At 42.3% G+C, this 21,982-nt stretch overlaps 1 protein-coding gene across 2 annotated transcripts; it reads left to right on the forward strand.

Annotated features, from left to right (window-relative positions):
* Positions 1–1,124: 1,124 nt before the first annotated feature.
* Positions 1,125–21,955, forward strand: chrna11 (cholinergic receptor, nicotinic, alpha 11). 2 transcript variants are annotated; one of them, XM_003452443.5, is made up of 10 exons: positions 1,125–1,467; positions 4,290–4,429; positions 4,765–4,809; positions 5,996–6,105; positions 6,192–6,271; positions 8,455–8,622; positions 8,703–8,897; positions 11,003–11,089; positions 14,596–14,705; positions 16,107–21,955. In XM_003452443.5, the coding sequence occupies exons 1-10, from the start codon at positions 1,416–1,418 to the stop codon at positions 16,839–16,841; spliced, it is 1,722 nt and encodes a 573-aa protein (XP_003452491.3). In that variant the 5' UTR covers positions 1,125–1,415; the 3' UTR covers positions 16,842–21,955. The 2 variants fall into 2 exon arrangements, with proteins under 2 accessions (XP_003452491.3, XP_019206181.1); XM_019350636.2 differs by lacking the exon at positions 1,125–1,467 and adding an exon at positions 1,487–1,646.
* The last annotated feature ends 27 nt before the right edge of the window (positions 21,956–21,982 follow it).

The following is a 21,982-nucleotide window of genomic DNA, read 5'->3' on the forward strand; positions in this document are numbered from 1 at the left end:
GGGGCACACCATGTGTCCTCGCTCCACGCTTGGCGCAGTTTGCCGTGCTTTAGCCGGTGACTTGGCCATCCTTCTTCTCCCCTCCGAGGGCCACTCTCCTTCCTCTGTGTGCAGCCGAGCATGAATCTGCAGCTCGGGAGGCGCTCTGGATGTGTGTGTCAGGCTGCCTGGGAAAGGGGTAATTCCGAAGGGCAGTAGAAGTAATAGGGTAATCTATTATACAGTCCAACTCTTTTCTTCCTCTTTTCTTGCCCCCACCCCGCCCTCCTCTTTCTCAGTCTTTCAGTTTCTCGCTGCCTCTGCCCTTGCATCAGCATTTCATGAGGACAAATGAGAAGTAGAGTTTAACTATGCACATTCCCGCTGCCCTCCTGCAGAGCCCAGCACTTTCTCAATTAAACCGGAGTCTGTCTGCCCCGCAGGACTCAAAGCTCACCGAGCGACGAGTGTGGGAAGCTCACACACAGCAGACAGAGTTTCCAGTCCAGCAGTGTGAGATCACAGCCATAACCAGGCTGTGTTATCATATATGCAGCAAACTGCAATATAGTTTTGACAGGTGTACACGTACAGCAGGCACAAAGCAAACACAGTCACAGTGGGGACACTGTCAAGGGAAGGATGTATGACATTCCAGGGATTTATGAAGGATTCAGCTTTTATAGTGTGAGGGAGAAGTTCAATCTAGCGATATGTGAGGCTTTATGAGCAATTTGTGCAGAAAAAACTGACATAGAGTGGAAAAAAATCACCACAATGTGCATTTTATCAGTTTACTGAGAGAAGCATAGGCAGTTATGTGTTACTTTTGGTGCTTGCCACATGAATTTATGCACGCGTTGAGCCTATGTCAAACATTTTTCACCCTGCTGCATTGATCAGCCCCTTTTCCCCACTTCAACTCCTTCTCCGTTAGTGTTAAGAGCACTTAAAATCGTGTGCCTCATCAGTTTCTATTGTCTTTAAAAAGGTCAGCCCACAGTGATAGAGCAATTAAACTCTCTCCTTCCTCCCATCCGTCCCCACACTTCACTGTTTTATCGTCAAACCTTTCACCCCATCACTGACATTTTCTCTCTTCTTCTCTCCATTTTAGTCCCACCTCCCAGAGAGACAGAGAGAGAGAGAGAGAGAGGGGGGAGCGAGAGCACAACCAGCATCTCCTCCTCCTCCTTTTACTCGCCCTCTCTCGACTCCCCTTCTTCCAGCACACGCTTGCACTTCTTCCCTCTGATGCTGACTGGATGCGGACCGGAGGATTTCCAGCAGCTTCCTGAGTCTCTGCTCCTTTCCTCCCTTTCTTTCCTCTCTGTATCCCCCCCCCCCTTTCCCCTTCCCTCCTCCTCCTCTTTTTTCCAACATCTGAAGCTTCTCTTCTTCTGTCTCCTCTCTTTTACCCATTCCACACCACCAGGATGTGGCACTCAGTGGCTCTGCTCCTCTCTGGATTCTCTGCTTTGATCCACGGTGAGCCTGCCTGCATGTCTCTCTCTGTCTGTCTTTCACTCTGTTTTCAGGGAATCGGATTGCAGCAGCATTTTATAGGAATTCGGGCACTGGAGTCCACGTTGCCGACGCTTGATTTACAAAGTATGCAGTGGAATAAGAATAGCAGGAAGTAGGAAAGAGACTCCGGGAGAAGAAAAGTGAGACTCTTGCTCACCTGTTTGCTTAGTTTGTTTACGTCTTAACTGTGCTCATATTTTCTGGATCTTAGTTGAGTTGAGAAACGGGGTTGGATGCCTCTGCGTGAGATGTTGTAATGGGCAGATTGACATCTAGTCAGCACAGCGAGGCAGATGTCAGATAGAAAAATGGAAGCAGTTTTTGCCTTGCCGTTTTCTGTACAAATCTGCGTGCACACCAGGGGCTCTCATATGGAAAACCTGTCAGAGATCAAATGAATTGACGTATAGATTGGCTCTTCCATCTCCATCTTGCCTCTCCGTGTTGTGGACATGTTGCTGCAGACGAGCCGACGGCGCTCCGAGCAGCACGAGTCGCAGCTGAATGTAAAGGCTGACAATTGATTGAGAGACCTGAGAGGAGAGCGGGCAAACTTTACCCACAGGGAGAAGTACCAGCAGAGTGTTCAGTTTGTTCGGTTTCAAAGACTAAAAGCTGGGAAACATGAAAGACAAGAAGACCGAGGAAGCGAAAGTTTCTGACAGTATTTTGGCACGCAGATTTTTAAAGAAAAAAACATTCAGGGAATTTTCATTACTTGGCAAGCTTTGAAAGGAAACACCACCACAAGTGCATGTAAATTTGTACTCTGCACCTCTAGGGTTTAATCCTGTCATATTCCCAGCAGCAAACTTATATAACAGTGTAATATATAAAAAGAATTCCTCCATGCTGTTCAGAGTACAGGCTGCATCTGCTTTTCGCAGCAGTTTATTTGGGTATCAGCACACCGAGTGACATTTTCACTAAACAAACAGTTCCTTCCATTTCACGCACAGCATACCACATCCCGGCAAATAAATTTACCAGTTTACCTCGGAAATATAAAACTTTATCAGTATGAAATGCACAGACTTTCTGCAAGATCCAAATCTTCCACATATTTTACTGCAGGTTCTCAAATCTTTTCATGCTTTTAGTACTTTGATCATATTGACATGATAGCATCCCACTGATGCTGCAGATTTGTCGGCTTCACATGTATGATGTTAGTCTCTCATTCCACCACATCCCAAAGATGCTCTATTGGACTGAGATGTGGTGAATGGCCCATCGTTTTCCAGGTCCAGCATGTTGTCTGTTTATATATGCTGTAGTGTTTGGTTGTATTGAGTGGTCATTTGAGTTACTGTTGTCTTCCTATCAGCTTGAAGCTCTCTCCAAGATCAACATGATCCAGGGAACTGGGAATAGGGAATCTTTTCTCTTTTTCAGACCAGTCTCTCTATCCTCTAGAGATGGTCGTGTGGGGTAAATTCCAGCAGATCAGCAGCTCCTCCGATGTTCAGACTCAGACACCTAAATCACGATGCTTACCCATTCTGCCACGTGATTCGCTGATTAGATATTTGCTTTAACAGGTGTACCCAATAAAGTCGAGCGTATACATTTATCTTTTTTGTTTTAACAGTTTTTTATTTTTTCCAACTTTAATTTTTATTAGTTTTAGTTAGTATTGAAAACGATACAATAAGGAACATTACAAACAAACAAACACACCGTCTGGAGTTTACATGTCTTTTTTTCACCTTCTATCACATGCAAATCTCTTTTTATGTCGTGTTTTTGGTGCCACTTAAAAATGCTTTCCACTTCCTCCATTGTCTATCATTGTTACATCCCATCAGTACGATATTGAATGTAATTGGTGGAGTTTTCATGTTCTTCCTGTGCCAGTGTGGGCCTCAAACATGCTTGTTATGTTAATTATCTGTAAATGTGGATGTGAGAGGGTTTTGTTGTCTGTATTGACCCTATGACTGACCAGCGACCTCTCTAACTCCCCTTAGTTGAATACACAGCCAAGGAAACGGATGGATGTCAGCATGGTATAAACAGTAAATTAGAATACCAGTTCTTGGATAAACCTTGGGTGTTTTATGATGGGTATGCTGAGAGGAAACAAACAAACAGCTACATGCACACAAACAAACGGCACATTTGTGGTCAGGGTGATATTTTCTCACTTCTTCTATGCCAATCAACATCTTAATTCAACATTTCAATGTGCATTACCTCTGAGCTTCTCAAACAAACTTAATTACACATTAATTAGTGCCAGTTATGCCCTGATAAGGTTTTCCTACATTTCTAATTAGTTCCTGTTTACTTAATGTTCTCCACGCTTGCTCTGAAGCTTTCTTCTCTTTGCTGATTTTTCTTCCGCGTTTTCAGCATTAATTTTAAATATTTTACTCTGACTGAGGAGCTGGACCCTTCCTCAGGGTTACATTTAAAGCCGAGATAAGTGATCAGTTTTATTTCTGCTAATTTCATCATTAAACCTGCTTCTCCTCATGCATTTCCTCCTGTCTTCTTTTCATTTCAGTCATGTTCTTCCGGATGTATTTATAGATAAGGAGGCTGAAATCCTCAAGGTTAAATCTTCTCATTTGATCAGCAGCCTGTTTTTTTTTTGACATTTGTTCCCCCAGTCTGCTTTTTTATGGAGCTTTTCCTTGAATTTTGGAAACACACTTTATAATCTGGTTACAGACCTACTAAAAGTGAACATATAGACATTAAAATCATCAAATCTCGCTTGCTTCCACACTTGAGCGTTATATCAGATTCAAACATGAGCCCTTTCTTCTGCCTTTCAGTATCATTGCAGGGCCCTCATCAGAGGACTCTGCTGAAAAACCTCCTGAAGGACTACAACCCGATGGAGCGACCAGTGGCCAATGACTCCCTACCTCTCAATGTCTCCTTCAGCCTCAGTTTGATACAGATCATGGATGTGGTAGGCATCTCAGACTCATTTGGGGGCTGCTGATTTCTGACATCAGACAAAACATTTAAAAAACACAAATTCAGATCCTTGGATTAAGATTTTGTTTTTCATGGAGAACACTGAGCATTTGCTTGTTTGTAATTAAAATGGAAATTAGACAGAAAAAAACAAGCATTGAGCATGCAGTTTGTTTATGCCTGAAACTGTGGTATTAATAATGCACCAGATTCTTTTCAAATATTTGATATTAGTTTGTGGATTTATGGAGCAAGAGCAGTGCTCACACCTCTTGCCTCGTGGTTTATGTGGCAAATGATGATTTAAGTGGTGTAAATGTTTTGCAGGATGAGAAGAACCAGGTGTTAACCTCTAATATGTGGCTGCAGATGGTAAGGACCCCTGAGAGACTCTGAATGTTTTGGGGTGATAATTTTTTTTTATTGTATTCCAGCGGCAAAAACTAGTTTTCTCAGTCTTTAACATGCAAATTAAGGTCACCCTGAAGTCCATGTATCATTGTAATCACTTCAGCGTGGAGGATCTAAATGTAGACACAGGCTTGATGAACATAAGATGAGCAAAAAAGGAGAGAGGGAAGACTATAATGCAAAAAGGATTGAAAAGAAGTGAATTTAATGAGGGTGGGCAAAAAGACAAAAGCAGGAATATCTGTGCTGGTTCTCAGTCATCCAGGTCATGGCAATCCAAGGAGCTCGGAAAGCGACTGGACTTCTTTAAGTTTCTTGAAGACGGTCTTAGAACTGAAGAAGCATCTCGGATGAGAGGTGAAAACGTCTTCAAGAAACTTAAAGAGGTCCAGTCGGGCTTCTTTCCAAGCGCCTTCGATTACAAAGGCAGGAAATTAAAAAGAAAGTGGACACTGTTATCAGAATAACACAGTAGATGGAAGAGTGCCCTCCTTTTATCTTCTGTTTTAGTTTGATGAACAGTAGAGGGCTTTGGAAATACACCATATTGCCAAAAGTATTCATCACCCATCCAATCACCGAATTCAGGTGTTCCAATCACTTCCACAGCCAGAGGTGTATAAAATGTACTTCTACAAAAAGTGAATCACTACAGACCTCCGAACTTCAAGTGGCCTTCAGATTAGCTCAAGACCAGTGCATATAGCTTCAGGGAATGGGTTTGGGAATAGCCGCTTCCTGTTCCAAAAGCACTGCGCACCAGTGCACAAAGCAAACTCCATGAAGACATGGATAGTTTGGTGTGGAAGAACTTGACTGGCCTGCACAGAGTCCTGACCTCAACCTGACAGAACACCTTTGGGATGAATCACAAATGCACTTCTGGAAGAACGGTCAAGAATTCCCATGAACACACTCCTAAACCTTGTGGACAGCCTTTCCTGAAAAGTTGAAGCTGTTATAGCAGCAAAGGGTGGGCTGACATCATATTAAACCCTATGGATTAAGATTTGGATGTTACTCAAATACACGTGTGTGTAAAGGCAGACGAGAGAATACTTTTGGCAATTTGTGTGCAATATTAGTGTGCAACACTTTGCCTGCAGGTTGGTTGGTGAGACAGCATGTCTGTGTTTGTGTGTTGAAGACTTGGTACGACCACTATCTCCAGTGGAACCAGAGCGAACATCCTGGAGTGAAAAATCTTCGCTTTACCACGGATCAAATCTGGACCCCAGACATCCTCCTCTACAACAGGTAAACCCTGCATAAACCCCTAAACGCTCGCCTCGCACGCGCAAACGTCAACAAGTCGTGTCACTTCCTCCTCTGTCCTTCCTCAGTGCAGATGATGACTTTGACTCCACCTTTAAGACCAATGTTCTGGTGAACTCCAGCGGCTTTGCCAAGTATCTTCCCCCAGGTGAGGCTTTCCGCATATTTCTTAGATTTTAATCATCGTTCCTGCTCTCCCCGTCGCTCATCTCCCTCCCTATCTCCTCCACATTTCCCCGAGGTGCAACGGCAGCGTTTCATTCTACAATCCAGTCATGTCTCCCTACTGTTTGTACACTTGACATTAATATTTTATCACTGTAAAACAGCATCCCTAGTTAGTCACTGGTTACGGATTCCCAGCTCTGTGAGTAACACCTATAAATAGGAGACGCTCACTTCCTCTGCTTCCTGCCGTAACCCAAATGCAAGCCCACAAAAGTAAAGACTCCCCTCTTGTATTTCCACAGGCCTTTGCTTTGCAGTTTCTCAGTCTTTTCGTTATACACCAGATTATCAAAGCCTGAGACCGAAACCCATCTCTTGGGGTGAGGAGAGAGAGATTGGGAGGGCCTGAAAAGACTTTTTGAATAAAAAGTCTAAGACTGCAAGCCCCAAAAGCCATCCCATGAGCTGCTGCTGAATGTAAATACAGCTGCTTAATTCTTTGACTAGAGTCAATTAGTGGGAGAATATAAAGATACGATTTGGAGAAATATGAGGAGTGGTTTGATGTGTGTATTTTATTAGTAAATGAAAAAAAGTAAGAAAAAGTAGAATGAGAAACAAATCAGCTCCCTGACACATGCCTGGCTACAATTCCTGTTGTTCAGCTGGTTATTGTCAGTAAATAAGAGGCAACAAGTTTGTGGGTGGCAGGCATGGAGCGGGGAGCTTGACACGCAGTAAATAATTCAGATGTGGAGGATCCCAGATGTCTGCTGCATGCCGTCTGAATAACTCCTCTTGCTGCAGAGGTAAAGGTGCTGTGTTGTGTTAATGGCCTAACAGGAAACGTCGTGTAACAGGCTTTAGCTCATATCTGGACCGGATGACATTTATAACAAGGTAATCTTGTCTCTAGGCCTTGAAATGCTCAGAATGATGGAGTTTTATTTTGGGAGCCGTACGAGCTGCGAGACAGATTGTTCCAAGCTGCAGAGAAGATTCTGGCACCTTGTTTGAAGGTGTTGTTTCAAGGTTACTGGATATATTCAAGAGGCAGGCTGCAAATATGCATGGAGTTGAAGCACAGAGAGGCGGATCTGCTTTAACTTAATCAGTGTAAGTTTAGATTTCAGGGCCTTAGGAGCTCATAACTGGAGTAATTATAAAGACACACTCATGAAGCAAAGGTTGGAACCTAAGGTTAGGAGCTGGATTTTAGTGAGTAAGAAGTGCAGAGAGAGAGAAAATCTATACCTTCTACTCCATTTGGTGATGAACCTCTGATTTCGACCTGTTAGCCCTCTTTCCCTGTTGTCATTTACCTCCACAGGCTGATTTGCATGTGGGCAGGCTCATAATGAACGTCTTTGAGAGCTGCAAGGCTTCATTGGCATTTTGGTTCTCTGCGCTTGTGTGTGTGTGAGACCGTTTTATTTCAGTAATTACTTTAAGGGCTGCAGCTCGCCAGCGACCACAGCGAGAATCATTGCAATTTTTCGTTTGGGGGTGGAAGTGTGTCTTTATGATTTCTTGGTCACTTACGCCGTGCATATGTGAGCGGGTGCATTTATTTATTATTTCTGCATAATAGAAGTGGTAATCTGATTATGGCACTGTGCACAATCTCATTTTTCAGTGTCATCGTTGATGTTTTCTTCTCTAGCTGAGGCTTAGCTAACAGCTGTGTGTGTGTGTGTGTGCAGGCAGAGAGCAGAAGCAGCATTTGTTCACAGCAGAAAATATCTGAAACCTGTGAGTGACAATATATATAGCTGCCAAGTTTTGTTTTTATAGCTATCTCTTTGACGGGAGCTTGTTTCTAATCTAGTCCTTGCTTTCACTTCCTCAGCCTCCAAACTAAATTTAAAAACTCTCTGTAGACCTGCAGGGTGTTCATAAAAATCCTGTTGCAGTGTGCACTTTTGGTTGTGATGTAACCTTTTTCACACAGTTTCTGTAGAAAGTTAAAAAAAAAAAAGAGGTCTTGAAGTGAATGAATGATTTCTCTAACAAGGAACTTGATATTCTGGACAGACTCCCTGCACAAAACAAATGGTCCGGCTGTACATCTTTCCCTTGTCACCTCTCCTCAGGAAGCGGCGGTTCATTATTGTCATTTAGTCAATTGATTGAGGAGCCCCTGTGCTTTTGTCCTTTTCTCAGGAATCTTTATGAGCACATGCAATGTGGATGTTCGCTGGTTTCCTTTTGACATTCAGAAATGTGAGCTGAAATTTGGTTCTTGGACGTATGACGGCTGGCTGCTGGACCTCCAGATGGTCGAAGCTGACATCTCCGGCTACATGCCCAACGGAGAATGGGACCTAATAGGTGAGTAGGGAAAAATGTTCGCATTGCATTCACTTTTATTCAGGCATGAGCAATCAAACCACTTTCTCTCCATCTTCCAGGAGTTCCTGGAAAGAGGAATGAGGTCTTCTATGACTGTTGTAAGGAGCCCTACACGGATGTGACATTTGTTATTACAATAAGGCGGCGAACGCTCTACTACGCCTTGAACCTTCTCATCCCATGTGTGCTGCTCTCTTCTATGACGTTGCTCATTTTTGTGCTGCCTGCTGACTCCGGGGAGAAGATCTCATTGGGTGAGTGGATCAAAAACTAGTTTTAAAAGACTTCACAGAAACATGAACACACACACAGAGATATAGGGTAAACCAGTCTGAGAATCAATGCGAGCACATTTGATTTAAAACTAATCATGAATGCAAACAATGAAAGCTTCAAGTGCAAGATGCACGCGGTGTAAAGACTAAACCTGAAGGACAATAGAAACTTCAGGCACACAAACTCACTACAGAGCCAAGCTGCTGTAATACATGGAAGAAGCGAGGTGTCTTCCATGAAAAAGATGGCGCCTCAAAAGCAGCACATGTGGCCATGACTTTTTGTAGTTTTTCATTGCACTGCTTTCAACTTTCTCCAAGCATGTTGCTGCAAATGCAGTAAGACTTCCAAATGTTCCTTATATGATTGAAATGACTCGCAGGTTTTACACAATGTTCAGGCTTTTTAAAAAATGAATGTATATATTTTGCAAAAAGAACGTGTAAAATATGCAAAAATCTCCAACTTGCTCCCGGGTATGACTAAAGTAGTTTATAGGCTGCCAAAAACTGAGCTCACAACAAGCAAGCCATCCCGGAATAAATTTAAAAAAAAAAAGAATTGAAGGAGTGGCACTGGAGACTATGGGGAGGCATGAAACAGACAAAGGGAGAGGGGTGGGGAGCTGAGAGAGGAGAGGGATTACAGGATAAAATAGAAAGATGAGAAATGCGAGGAGGAGGAACACAGACCGATGGGTGTGGGAGGGAGGCAAAAAGATAACACCGACAGGAGAAGAATTCGAAAAGGATGAGAGGGAGGACTGATGAGGAGGAGAAGAGGAGAGACATCCAAATCGCACAATAATGGGCTGGAAGAGAGAGAGAGAGAGCATTGCCGTGATCAAGCAGCAGCTGCAAATACGTTTTAATATCTCCTTCAACCTGTTTAGAGATGACTAATGTTCATCTCCTCAGGACATTAAATAGTCCAGATTTCACGTTATCTGACATTTATAGAGCTAAAACTGTTAGGCAACTAATGGAAGAGGGAAGTGGTTGAAAATTTATGACTGTATGTTTGGGAAACCGATTAAGTTTTATAAAGTAAAAATAGAGAAAAAGTCTCAGCTTTACATTTTTTTAATCTAATTTAATTGGCTCAAGATTTTTTTTTTTTGCGTCACTTTTGAATTTTGTGAAATTTTGCATATTTTTCCACCATTTATTTGACTAATTGTTTAAGAAAATAGAAGATTGCAGCTTGACATTGCATTAAGTTCACCTTGATAATTGGATAAATCCTTCTATCTAAATGCTCTTTGACTCATGTCTGCTTGGGAGGCAACAGCATTGTCAAAGCCTAACCTCAACCCCGATGCAGGATGCATTACGCAGCATTTCTCCATAAAAGGAGGAGGTGGGGGGGGATGCCAAGCCTTACACACACGGACAATTAACCTATTGATGTAATTAAAGCTAGTGAATTGATTGGGGGGAGAGCTTACACACTGGCTTCCAGAAAAATACTCTGTCACTTCACTTGATGGAGGAGATGCGTGCACCGTGCGGCCGGGCCGTTAGGGTTAGAGGAGCATGCTTTTAAAAAGAATAAATGTCATATGTGAAGAGAAAAAGCGACATAAAAGACGCATTTTTAATTCACCTAATATCCTTAAAGAGCATTCATATTTTATCTCTCGGCCTGGGAGTTTAATTGAATGCCTCTGAATGGGGACAGTTATGCCAGCAAAGCACTCCCTGAATTCCGTCTGCTGGAGAAGTGAGACAGATTGTGTGGCGGCGGATAAATGAAGATAGAATTGCGGGAGGGTGTGAGGAGTGCGTTTGCGTGCACACTGGTGGTGTTTGAACACCTTTAAAAAGGGTTATATGCTGTGTATGTGGAAGTGCTTTTTTTTTAGCTTTAGAGGTGCACAATGCCAAAAAAGTGATTCACTGTAGGAGCGTTAGCCGGTCATTTACATAAATCGAACCCGATCTCCTCCTGAGTGTGACTATTTATCAAAATACCAAACACACTAATGCAGTTTCTCAGAAGTAGACAGAGCGACTGAGGGGAGGAGACCAAACCGCTGGATCGATCGCCTAACAAAATGTATTATTTCTCTTTCTATCTGCAGGTATCACCATCCTGCTGTCTCTCACTGTTTTCATGCTGCTGGTCGCAGAGATCATGCCAGCCACATCTGACTCCGTCCCTCTCATAGGTATGTGAAAGATGGATATATTCATAGGAAAAAGAATCTGCTGCCATCGCAACACACAGCATCAAATCAGGCTGTCTGACTCACTGGAAATACTGCATGCAGTTTCTATCTGATGGGAGCGATCGATGCTTTGTGCTTATTTTTTGTTTGTTATAATTGATAGTTAGCCTGTGGATGCTGAACATGTTGATGAAACAGTTAGGTTGATAATTCGTTGGGCAAAGACACATTTTTTGTAGTTTCGCCTCTGTGCGTCACCTCAGTGGATTTTAAACCAAACAATTAAGATGTGATTGAAGTGCAGGCTTTAATTCGAGGCTTTGATTCTGGGGTTTTACAACAAATTTAAATGAACTGTTTAGGAAGTACGGTGATTTTTATACACAATTCACCATTTTCAGAGGCTCAGGAGGAATCGGACAGACTAACATAGTTTTAAATATCATGACTGTTTTTAAAACTTGGATTAAAATCCAAGGCTCAACTCTAGAACCCGTGAACATCACCAGATGTTGTGATTCCTCCCTTGAGATGCTCTGCTGGGCGTTTAGTGCAGCCACCTTCAGTTGCAGGCCTAAACATGCTGTCTTGGGTTGAGATCAGGTGACCAACCATTTGAAGAAAATCCAATTTCTTCTCCTTGAGAAACTCTTGGGTTGCTTTAGTAGTTTGGTTTGAGTCATTATCCATTTGCACTGTGCAATCCACTTTAGGCTGACTCTGAGGAGGGAGTACAGCCCTGTACACTTCACAATTCATCCTGCTGCTTCTATCAGGAGTCACATCATCAATAAGCACTAGTAGTCCAGTTCAATTGGCAGCCATACATGCCCATGCCACAAGATTGCCTCTACCTTGTTTCACAGATGATGTGGTAAATTTGGATTGATGAGCTGCTTCTGTCCTTCTCCTTACTTTTCTCTTCCCATCTTTCTAGGACAAGTTAACCCTAAAGGCTCTGCTGATCGTAGATCAGCATCTCTGAGAGCCTTGGTGACTGTTAGATGTTGTGAACTTGTCTTCTGTGGTCTGTTAGGCATTTTGGTGCTGGCCAGTGCATTCCTTCTTTTTAACTGTTGAAATTACAAATACTGTGTCCAACAAATTATGGACCTAACTATAGATCAGGATTTCTCAAGGTTTCAATGACCTAGTGTCAATTTAGAGGGGATACACAGGTGTCCATGTGACCATTCAGATGGTGGTTGTGTATGCTGGTAATGCTTTCAGGTTTACAGCTTTTTTTAAATTCATTAGCTGAGTGATGCTGCCTTTTATACTTTGCCTTCAAGGCTGAAACGGAGGAAGTATGCTGTCTTCTGCAATGGTCTTTCTGCAGTGCAAGAGTATAACATGAACTATGAATGGATGAAATGAACATTACCTGATTGCAGGCTGCACAAAATGTTCCCAACGGCTGCTGTTCTGATAATCTGAGAACCCTGAAACTACATGAAAAGCTACCAAAGACAGTAGTTCTCACTTAACCCTACCTGGCAAATGTCACACAAAATTCCAGGGCAATTCATCATATAGTGAAGATATTTAAATTTGAACCACAGTAATGGACCATCTGTCCAACAGCCAGGCTTTTCACCGATGACTTTACAATGTGCAGAGGATTTTTTTTTTAATACAATCCACCTCTCATGTATTTAACATTTGCTTCCAAGGAGCCAGGCTCTCTTTTACCTGACAATTTTCAGAGTAACCTATGGCTCATTCGAGCATAAAACAGGCTTCTAACTCCAGACACAAACCAGTGTTGTTTTTATACATAACAGAAAACTTCATTTTAAATTTATTAGCAGCCTGTTGCAAAAACACATACGTTGTTTCCATTTAATTACCTTTAAATCTAAAACCAGGGCCAAATATAACACAGTCTGGCAGACATAAAACAGTAGTTTTGCACAAAGTCATATTCAGTGAGCTGTTAGCTGAAAACTTGGCATTTCTCTGGATGATGTGCAGTATGTCCTAAAACATTTAAGGAAACTTGACAAGTGGAGGAAAAAAGAAGTGACCTAAAAAAAAGTATCTACAGCTGATGAACAGTATCCGAAAGTCGTGTCCTTAAGAAATAGGAAAAAATGCAGCAAAGACCTGACACAGGACCTGAGAAATGTGTCTGACCCTTCAGTTGATCCATCTACTGTTCACTGGACCCTCATCAGAGATAGTCTGAGTGGAAGAGTGGCTGTCAAAAAAGGTATTCTTAGGGAAGGGAAACAGGGAACTGCAGTGAAAATCAGTGGCAACGGTGATCTTGTCAAAAGCTTGTCAAAATTGATGAAATTATGAATACACAAAAGTGCAGTCAGGTTTTGATCCATAATGCAATACCATCTTGAAAGTGTCTGATTGACAACAGCTTCATCTTTCAGCATGACAATGATCCTAAACACACTAAAGCAGTAAAAGCACACCTGGATAGAAAAACTCACAATGCAGTACCATCAGTCATGGACTGACCTAGCCAGAGCCCGGACCTCAACATGAAGCATTGAAGCAGTGTGGGATCATCTTGACAGAGAACAGAACAAAAGGCAGCCAACATCCAAAGAAGAGCTTTGAATGTCCTCCAAGAAGCCCGGAGAACTATTCATGAAGACTACTTAGAGACACACCAAGAAAGCTTCCCTAAGACAGAAGAATAAGGGTGGTCATACCAAACACTGACTTTCAATCTGTTTGAATTGTACAGATTGGCTTATACACTTTATTTCCATGGATTTCATTTTGCACATTTTAATCAATTTTTGCACCTATTTCCCATTTTCATTGCAAAACATGAAAAACTGAGGGATGGCTCAGGACTTTTGCACAGTACTGCACTACAGGAGACCAGAAAATCTGCACAATGCTCCCCCCCAAAAAAACTGTAATCACAGAATATACTGTGGCCACCTGCTCACCTTAAAGTTTAATAGTCTAAATTGATTGTGGGCACGCTGCTGGAAATTATGTTTAGCGAGCTTAGACGGCAACCGAGACAGATGCAAGGCCATCTTTGCCTGAAGACACAAATCCTGGTCATTAAAAACGTAAGAGAAGAAAAAAAAAGCAGAGTCATAGTCATTAGTGTTTTCCTTTCTGCTTATTTTTTTTAATTAGGAGAATCTGCTGTGGATTTAATCTGTTTGATGATTTTTTCCCCCCAACAGTATAAACTTGGCAGAAGTGGTGTTATGAAGACATCCACCTTGAAAAAAACAGGAACACACCATCCTTAAAAATTCACATTTTTCTTGAGAATCTCATCATAATGTGTTTCAGTGAAATACCTCATCTTGCTGACCTTAGAGTCCTTGAAAACAGACATTAAGTAGGCTAGAAATAAACTGCAAGATCATTTTGTAGATTTTTTACTTCTATACAATGATTGCTGGGCTGTTTCCTAAATAACAAGCTGTTAGCAGACTCTGTGAAATTCAGTGAGGCAGTATAGGAAATTATGGTGCGACTTAAAAATGAAATATTTTACCCTCTCCCACTCCTCCCAGGTCAGTACTTTGCCAGTATAATGATCATCGTTGGGATGTCAGTCATCGCCACAGTGGTGGTTCTGCAGTATCATCATCACGATCCGACCGGAGGAAAAATGCCCAAATGGGTGAGCCTAACCCCACAAACATCATCACTTACATGCTTCGCTGCTTTAATAAGAGATCGGTCTTTCTAATTCACGCAGATATATTCAAATTAATCTTTTTGTTAATCTCTATTCAAGCTTTAGTATCATTCTTCTGCTCTGCCATTTTCAATAACATTTCATCCATTTGTTAGCGCTATACCTGTGCTCCTCTGCCAGTTTTCTTTCGCTTTTTATTCTCTGACTTCCTCGGCTGTGACTCATCCAGCAGTGTCAGTCTGCCTGAGTGTGTTCATCAAATGCCTCACCACAGACTTCAACAGGAGTGCATTTCAAAGCACTCTGGATATGTGGGCGGACTCGATTTGGCTCGTTCCTTCTTTTTTTATTTTCCTCGCCTTCATTTTAATGATAAAAAATTCATCAAGCTTTGTTTTTAAAAAGTTTTGTCATAACGTGAATTTTTTAAAACATGAAAAATGTTGAAAGAAGGTGTGAAATGAAAATAAATGTCATGTAATGTAATATTAACCAACCGCTGAAATGTATAAACGGCATCTTAAGATGTATTTATCCGGTGATTTATGTGTGGACTGCAGAGACGAACTGACAGGCCTGCAGTTTTCGATACATGTGCATCAGCTTTACTGCATGACAGCGCAGATGCTCGATGTATCGACACAATTCAAGGACGCTTTGTTGATGAATGGCTTGTTCAGACAGTCCAATGGCCAATTAACAGGCTAATTGATGTGGTTCAGATGAGGGCATCGAACCAGCACAGTTCATAATTACAGCCCCTGAAAAAAAACCTACGTCAACGGTAGCAGCAACAGAGACGGTTACCTGGCTGGTAAACATACTCTGTCGAGTGTAATTGAGCAGTCATCTGGACATTAGCTGCTCATTAGATGCCAGACACCCATCTGGACGCTGCTGGGCCAGAATGCCCTTTCAGGGGACTTGGAGTCTTTTTTGTATTTTGTGGGAGAGCAGAAACGAAGGTCTTTATTTAAACACTGCTCAATACAACATTACAGCAAGCTTGTTAGAGTCATAAAACAGTAATGTGAGCACCGCTCTCAATATTTCCACAGTTTGAATGTATGCCTACCTTTCTAAGTATCCTCTCTGTGGGGAATGCAGTCAAAGAAAAAAAAATCTTTTCCTCAGGCGACCCTGGTGAGGATCTTATACTTCTACAAGTGCAGCTGCAGTTTGAAAGAGACAAATAACTGCCTATTAGCCCAGCTTAACTGGCGTTAGGTGCAGGTCAGGATGTGTAGCTGCTTTTAGTGCTTCGTGGCTGCTTTCTTATGTTTTCTTTTACTTCTTTGAGTGCTTTTATGCTCTGTGCTCCCTCGAGGCCCCCACTCTCATCCCTACATATCTGTGTCCCCCTCTCTCTCTCTCTCTTACTAGGTGCGGCTTGTTTTGCTGCAGTGGGTGGCATGGTTCCTGCGGATGAAGCGCCCGGGTGAGAGTGACGACCCAGAGCGGCCACCTTGCGCCCCACACCTGCGCCGTTGCTCCTCGGGGTCACAGAGCGGAAGCATCCCTAACCCTCCGGAGTCCCTCCACCCGCTGCACCCACAGAACCTGGCTCCCCTCCAAACAGGGCCGCTTCATGCAGGACACCCTCACCTCCAGGCTCAGATGAGTGCTAACAACAATGGGAATCTTCTATACATGGGTTTTCAGAGCATGGACGACCCCTCGGTGCTCCCGGAGAGCATCCAGAGAAACAACATCTCCGCCGGGCCTCCGCGAGTGGCGGGAAGCCCACCACCACACCTGCCGTCACAATTTTGCAGCTCCCCTCCACCGCCTACCCCTAATGTGGATACTGTAGGATGTCCCAGCACTGTCTCCAGTGGTGGGGGCTTTGGAGGTGGGGCGGGAGGTCTTGGAGGGTGCTCCACTGTAGGGATGGGAGACCCCCAGCTCCAGGCCATCCTGGAGGAGGTGCGTTACATGGCGGACCGCTTCCGGGAGCAAGACGAGAACGAAAGCATGGCAGAGCAGTGGAAATTTGCAGGCGCTGTGATTGACCGCCTCTGTCTGGTGGCATTTAGCGTTTTCAACATCATATGCACCATCTCAATCCTCATGTCTGCTCCCAACTTTGCGGACGCTATTTCAAAAGACTTTGTCTGAAAACAAAGAAAAAGAAAAAAAAAAGAGGAGGAGAAGCGTGAAGGAAAGGATGAAAGAAACTAAATATGGGATAAAAGATGGAGTGGGCCCCGATCCAAGGAAACCCAATTTCCAGTGGACTGTAGGCTCTGTGATTTGTGATTGCAAAGCAATGGGAAACAAAAAAAAAAGGTTTTCTTTGCAGTACATTCTGTTTTGGAACTGAAATAAAAGAAGAAAACAGATGAAGAAGGGAATGGAGAGTGAAGGTAAAATGAGATTACGGCAAGCAGGGTGCTTTATCAGATTCTTGAAAAGGTGAAATGGATTCTTCTGGTTAATTCAAAGACTTTCCTCCAAAATTAGGGAGAGCGCTGAGCCAGAAATGGATAAAGAAAGGGAGGATTATCAGTGTAATCCAACCTGGAGTAAGAAAGCTCTTAGAGCAAGAGAGAGAGATTGAAAGAATAAGGGTGGAGAAGAGAGAGGCAGATAGATAAATGAGACAGACATTTTACTGTTTTATTTTCTTGAAGAGAGAAGACAGCCCCAGACTCCCACATGTTGAGAAAATACTGCATCATTTAGAGTGATGTGAGGACGAGAGGGCGGGGAGAGGAGACAGAGACTTTTACAAGGACAGACAACAAAGAGCAGTCGTGAAGGAACGAGACTGCCTCTCCCACGGCACTGGCACAGTGAGGCGCAGTAAGCGGCTTGTTGCTGGATACGCAAAAGTGGACTGAAGAGCAAGAAAGCACAGAGGAACAGAAGAGGATCTCATCTATTATTCAATCGCACCCATCTAATGACCGTCAAATTGAAAGACCTCGGATAATCTTCAAGACTAATAAGCTTTTAAAAGATGAAGTCCCTCCACTGCTCGCGAGCCACTTTAAATTTCCGAGGCCTTATCTCTTTGAGACGATTGCCAATCTGCAACAATCAGCAGAGATCAAAGCTCCTCAGCAGTGTGCACAGTGTGCGGCGCTAATCATGACTGGGAAACTGAATTAACTGGTCATCAGTGATGCAGTGGCCGGTAGCTGCACCACAGCGGAGACCTGAACCGATAATAACTTACGAGGCAGTCGTCTAAGTGGATCTGGCAGCTCGTAATAGACCAGCGAAACTCATTGGATTTCGTATTAAAAGGTTTAATAACTCAGAGGGGAGGTCAGGGTTTTAAAAGGGCACGAGAGGCAGAAAAATAGGGCGAGGGCATTCAAAATAAAAAATATATATCACAGCGAAAAAACAGCCCATCAAATTTCTGTATGATCTATTGAGAGGTTTAGAGTCTCCTCACTGATCTAAAATGAGATAAGAGAATTTAATAGGATCATATTTTCCATGAAATACACTGCAGCGGCGTTTTGAAGGTTTATGCCAACACACAAACTACTTATATGGACAAAAGTAATGGGGCACACCTCTTAATCTTTGAATCCAAATGTTTTTAGTCCCATTGCTGCAGGTGTATAACAGCAAGCACTCAGCCATGCAGTCTGCATTCAAAAACATTTATGAATGGGGGAGCGAGTGAATTACAACGCGGTACTCATATCGTGCAGTCAGTTTGTGAAACTTATATTGATATTTAAAGATCAGCTGCAGCATTGCCGCCTTCAGCTGCTGCCCTGTCACTACAGGGTCACTGCAGCGGGTAGCTCTACATGTTTGCCGGATGTACTGCAAAGCAAATAAAAAACAACAACACACAGCCAATGGTAAAATGCTGCAAAGGCGACCAATACACAACGGAAATAGAAAAAAAAAAGCAATAAAAGCTCACAAAAAACAAAAACAGCTAATCCTGACTGCTAATGATGACAACATCATTAGTTGTCATCTTTTTCTGCCACACAGCACAGATGAAGCCTCTGCTTCCTTTAAGCGTATCTCAGTGCAGTTTGCATATTTTGGTTTCTGTCACATCCGCAGCTGTTCCATCACACTTCTGTTGGGTTTCATGTGCTTTTTCCTATTTGCTGGTGGGGTTTTTTAAGTTGGAGTGCATGTGAACCCTCAGAGGCACCATACGGATGCCCTTCCTGATGCAATTTGCATTATTGCAGTGTAGAAGTGGAAGGAAACACAGCAACTCTGACACATGAAGTTACAGAGCGGGGTTGTTGAACGCTGAGGTGCATAGTCCGTAAAAGTTGCCAATCCTCTGCAGAGAGATAAACCTCCCCTGATGTTAATATCAGCACAATATCTGTTCGCTGGGAGCTTCATAGCATGGGTTTCCATGGCTGAGCAGCTCTTGTAGAGGCAGTGTACCAGTGCTTTTGTCCATACAGTGGAAGTCCAGTCAAACAACAAATGAATTGTCTCTGCAGAACGCATATAAAAGATTAATGTAGTAATTGTGATGTCAGCGATGGTTAGCAAAGTCCCCATCCCAGTCCAGAGCCTGAGCTGAGCATGCTGGCTGTTTGCCATCTTGATGATTTAAAACTGGAAGCGATGAGGAGGGCTGATGTGACTGAGAAACTGAGGGATACTGCATGCTCGTAGGGTAGCAACTTGTCAGTCACAGGACAGGCACGCCCTAATGCACACACACCCTGCTTTATCTACCTTTAAGGACAGTGAGGGGATCATATTTTACAAAATAAACATCGTATTATCCAAGAATTGAAAGTAGCAATCACGATCATAAACTCATCAAGAGTGTTTATTGAAATTAAAGATAAAGTGAGTAGGATATTTTTTTCCCCCATAGACTATTTTTGGTCTGAGACAGTTATGTATTGGCTGCACTTTTTAGACTCTGTAGCTTTATCTACCTTTTGTATATGCTTTATATTTGGGTGTCTGCAAACAGTTTGAAGGTATGCAGAATGCAAAGTTAGTCCTGTTTACAAATATCTATAGATAAATGTAGCTTCTCCTCTCCGGTCTCGCCAAAGTTAGACTTGCTTCCCTAACTTTGAGGGTTTCGCAGCAATTTACAGTAAAAAGAGAAAAAATTATAAAAAAAAAAACATCCAATGTGCGTTCATTGTAATTGCACAGGATGTATATAAAAGTGTTCCCTCGTCGTTACATAACACAACACGAGTGCACTTAACAAGTCCCAGAACTGAATGGAAATGTAACATTGTGAAAAATATTAAAGTCGTGTGACCCTACATTTAGTCAGTGACAGCGGAGATGGGAAAGGATAATTTATAAGTGTCTGAAATCTCAATTTGATCCTCACTATGGAGTAAGCTATACTGAAATAATGGGAGTTTAATGATGCGGGGATTTTGAGCACAAAGATTATAAGGGAAGGATGAGTCATTGAAACAGCTAGGATAGAGCCCACCTTTAACAACTCAGAGTCTGCCAGTGTTTCACTGATGCTATTATCTGAGCATTTCAATGTGAATTTCTATGTGAGTACAATTCTAGTGCACAGCTACTAAAAAATGTTCAAACTCCCACACAACTCAGAATTGGATAAGTGGTTAAAAAAGATGGAGGGATGAATGGAAATTGTTCAAACTAGTCTGTGTTGCTTTTGAAAGAGATAATATGAGCGGTTGTCTATTAGGATGTAATGCAAATACAGCAAAGTCCATCTTTTGTTGGTCGAGACACAAGTGTTATAGTTTTGCGTCTATACACCACTACAGAGGATTTCAAATCAAACAATCACAATGTGACAACCATTTTTAGACTGGATGTGAGTCTGCAACATCCTAGAGAAAAAAAATCTTTGAACAGATGAAACTAAGATGAATTTGTACCAGAATGATGGGAAGAAGGAGAAAAACAGCTCATAATTTGAAGCCTACCACATTTTCTGCCAAACTCAGTCGAGCGCTTCACAGTGCAACTGCAAAAGCAAGTCAGTGACCTGATCTCAGCCCCAAAAAGCATGCTTTTCACTTATTAAATACAAAACTGAAGAAAGTGAGACTCATTTCAAGAGAGGAAGCCCAGCATTTGGTGATATCCATGGGTTCTAGACTTGAGGCAGTCACTGACTACAAAAAACTTTCATACAAGTGCTTAAAAATAAGTCCATATATATTTAATAATATGTTAGTAAGTCCAATTAATTTTGAGCCTTTGAAAATGGGGGAGTGTGGATGAAAAAGGCAGTAATTACTAAACAGTAAATTCAAGCAACACTTGAATTAAAACTGCACTTTAATCACATATTCAGTGTTTGCTTTAAAATCCACTTTGACGGCGTGCAGAAGTACAAAATATGCATGACTGTCTAAACACGGAGCCTTAAATAGCCCACAGAGGTCTGGCTTTAACATTAAGATGTGGATAACTTGTGTTTCCCTGCAACTGTGTGGCAGGTGTTGGATCTCACTAAGCTCACTATTCAACCATAAGTTCAAACTGTAAGCAGAGACATAAATCACTTTCATTCAGTTTACCTGACTGCTGTGTGGGAGAATATCCTCAGATACTAAATAACCCACTGAAGGATAAAAGCAGAGTTTCTCTGTATTTTTCAACAAATCCCAAGGTTGATGCTATTTTTCTTCTTTTAATTTGAAAAAACAGCTACGCAGTGCACTTTCTAGCAAGCGTTTTACACCGCCAGACGCACATTTGATGCTGTTTTTGCAGCAACAGAACAATGGCTGAGGGATTTACCCTGATAAAATACAACAGTGCCCGTTTTCATCGTAACAGAGGAGCATGACACTCAGTGTGAAGTGTGGTTCATTAATGCGTTCCTTAAAATTTTATGACACAAAGGAAAAGGAAGCTTTGGCCACACAGGCAGTAATTTCAGCTGATTTGTTTTAGTTTTAATGGGACTTGATGACAATAAACAGAAATCTTCTACTTTACTCCTCTAGGACAAAATATGTTTACTGCATTACATTCCTGACCAGCACTGTCTGTGCACATGTATTTTCTCACTGTGAACTGATAGAGTGTAGAGACAGCTGTACAAGTCCTTTATAACTGCTCTCTACTTGCCTTCATCTTTTGTCTTCTCTCTCTTCCTCTTTAAAGCAAAGTCCTCTAGCAAGGCAGAAGGTAAACTTCCTGCCAGAGGGTTTACGAAAGGATGTTTTCCCTTGAGCACATACTGACACCTGAAAACTCACATCTCTGTACAGAGCATTTCTCATCCTGAAAATAAAAGATTCTCTCTTTTTGTTTTTCCTACCGTCTTTGGTTTTTTCTGCTCC

This window comes from Oreochromis niloticus, linkage group LG22, assembly GCF_001858045.2.
Source record: "Oreochromis niloticus isolate F11D_XX linkage group LG22, O_niloticus_UMD_NMBU, whole genome shotgun sequence".
Lineage (NCBI taxonomy): Eukaryota > Metazoa > Chordata > Actinopteri > Cichliformes > Cichlidae > Oreochromis > Oreochromis niloticus.

Coding starts and splice junctions, on each gene's coding strand:
- chrna11 (XM_003452443.5), top strand. CDS start 1,416: ATGTGGCACTCAGTGGCTCTGCTCCTCTCTGGATTCTCTGCTTTGATC. Junction 8,898..11,002: donor CGGGGAGAAGATCTCATTGG/GTGAGTGGATCA, acceptor TTCTATCTGCAG/GTATCACCATCCTGCTGTCT. Junction 14,706..16,106: donor GAGGAAAAATGCCCAAATGG/GTGAGCCTAACC, acceptor CTCTCTTACTAG/GTGCGGCTTGTTTTGCTGCA.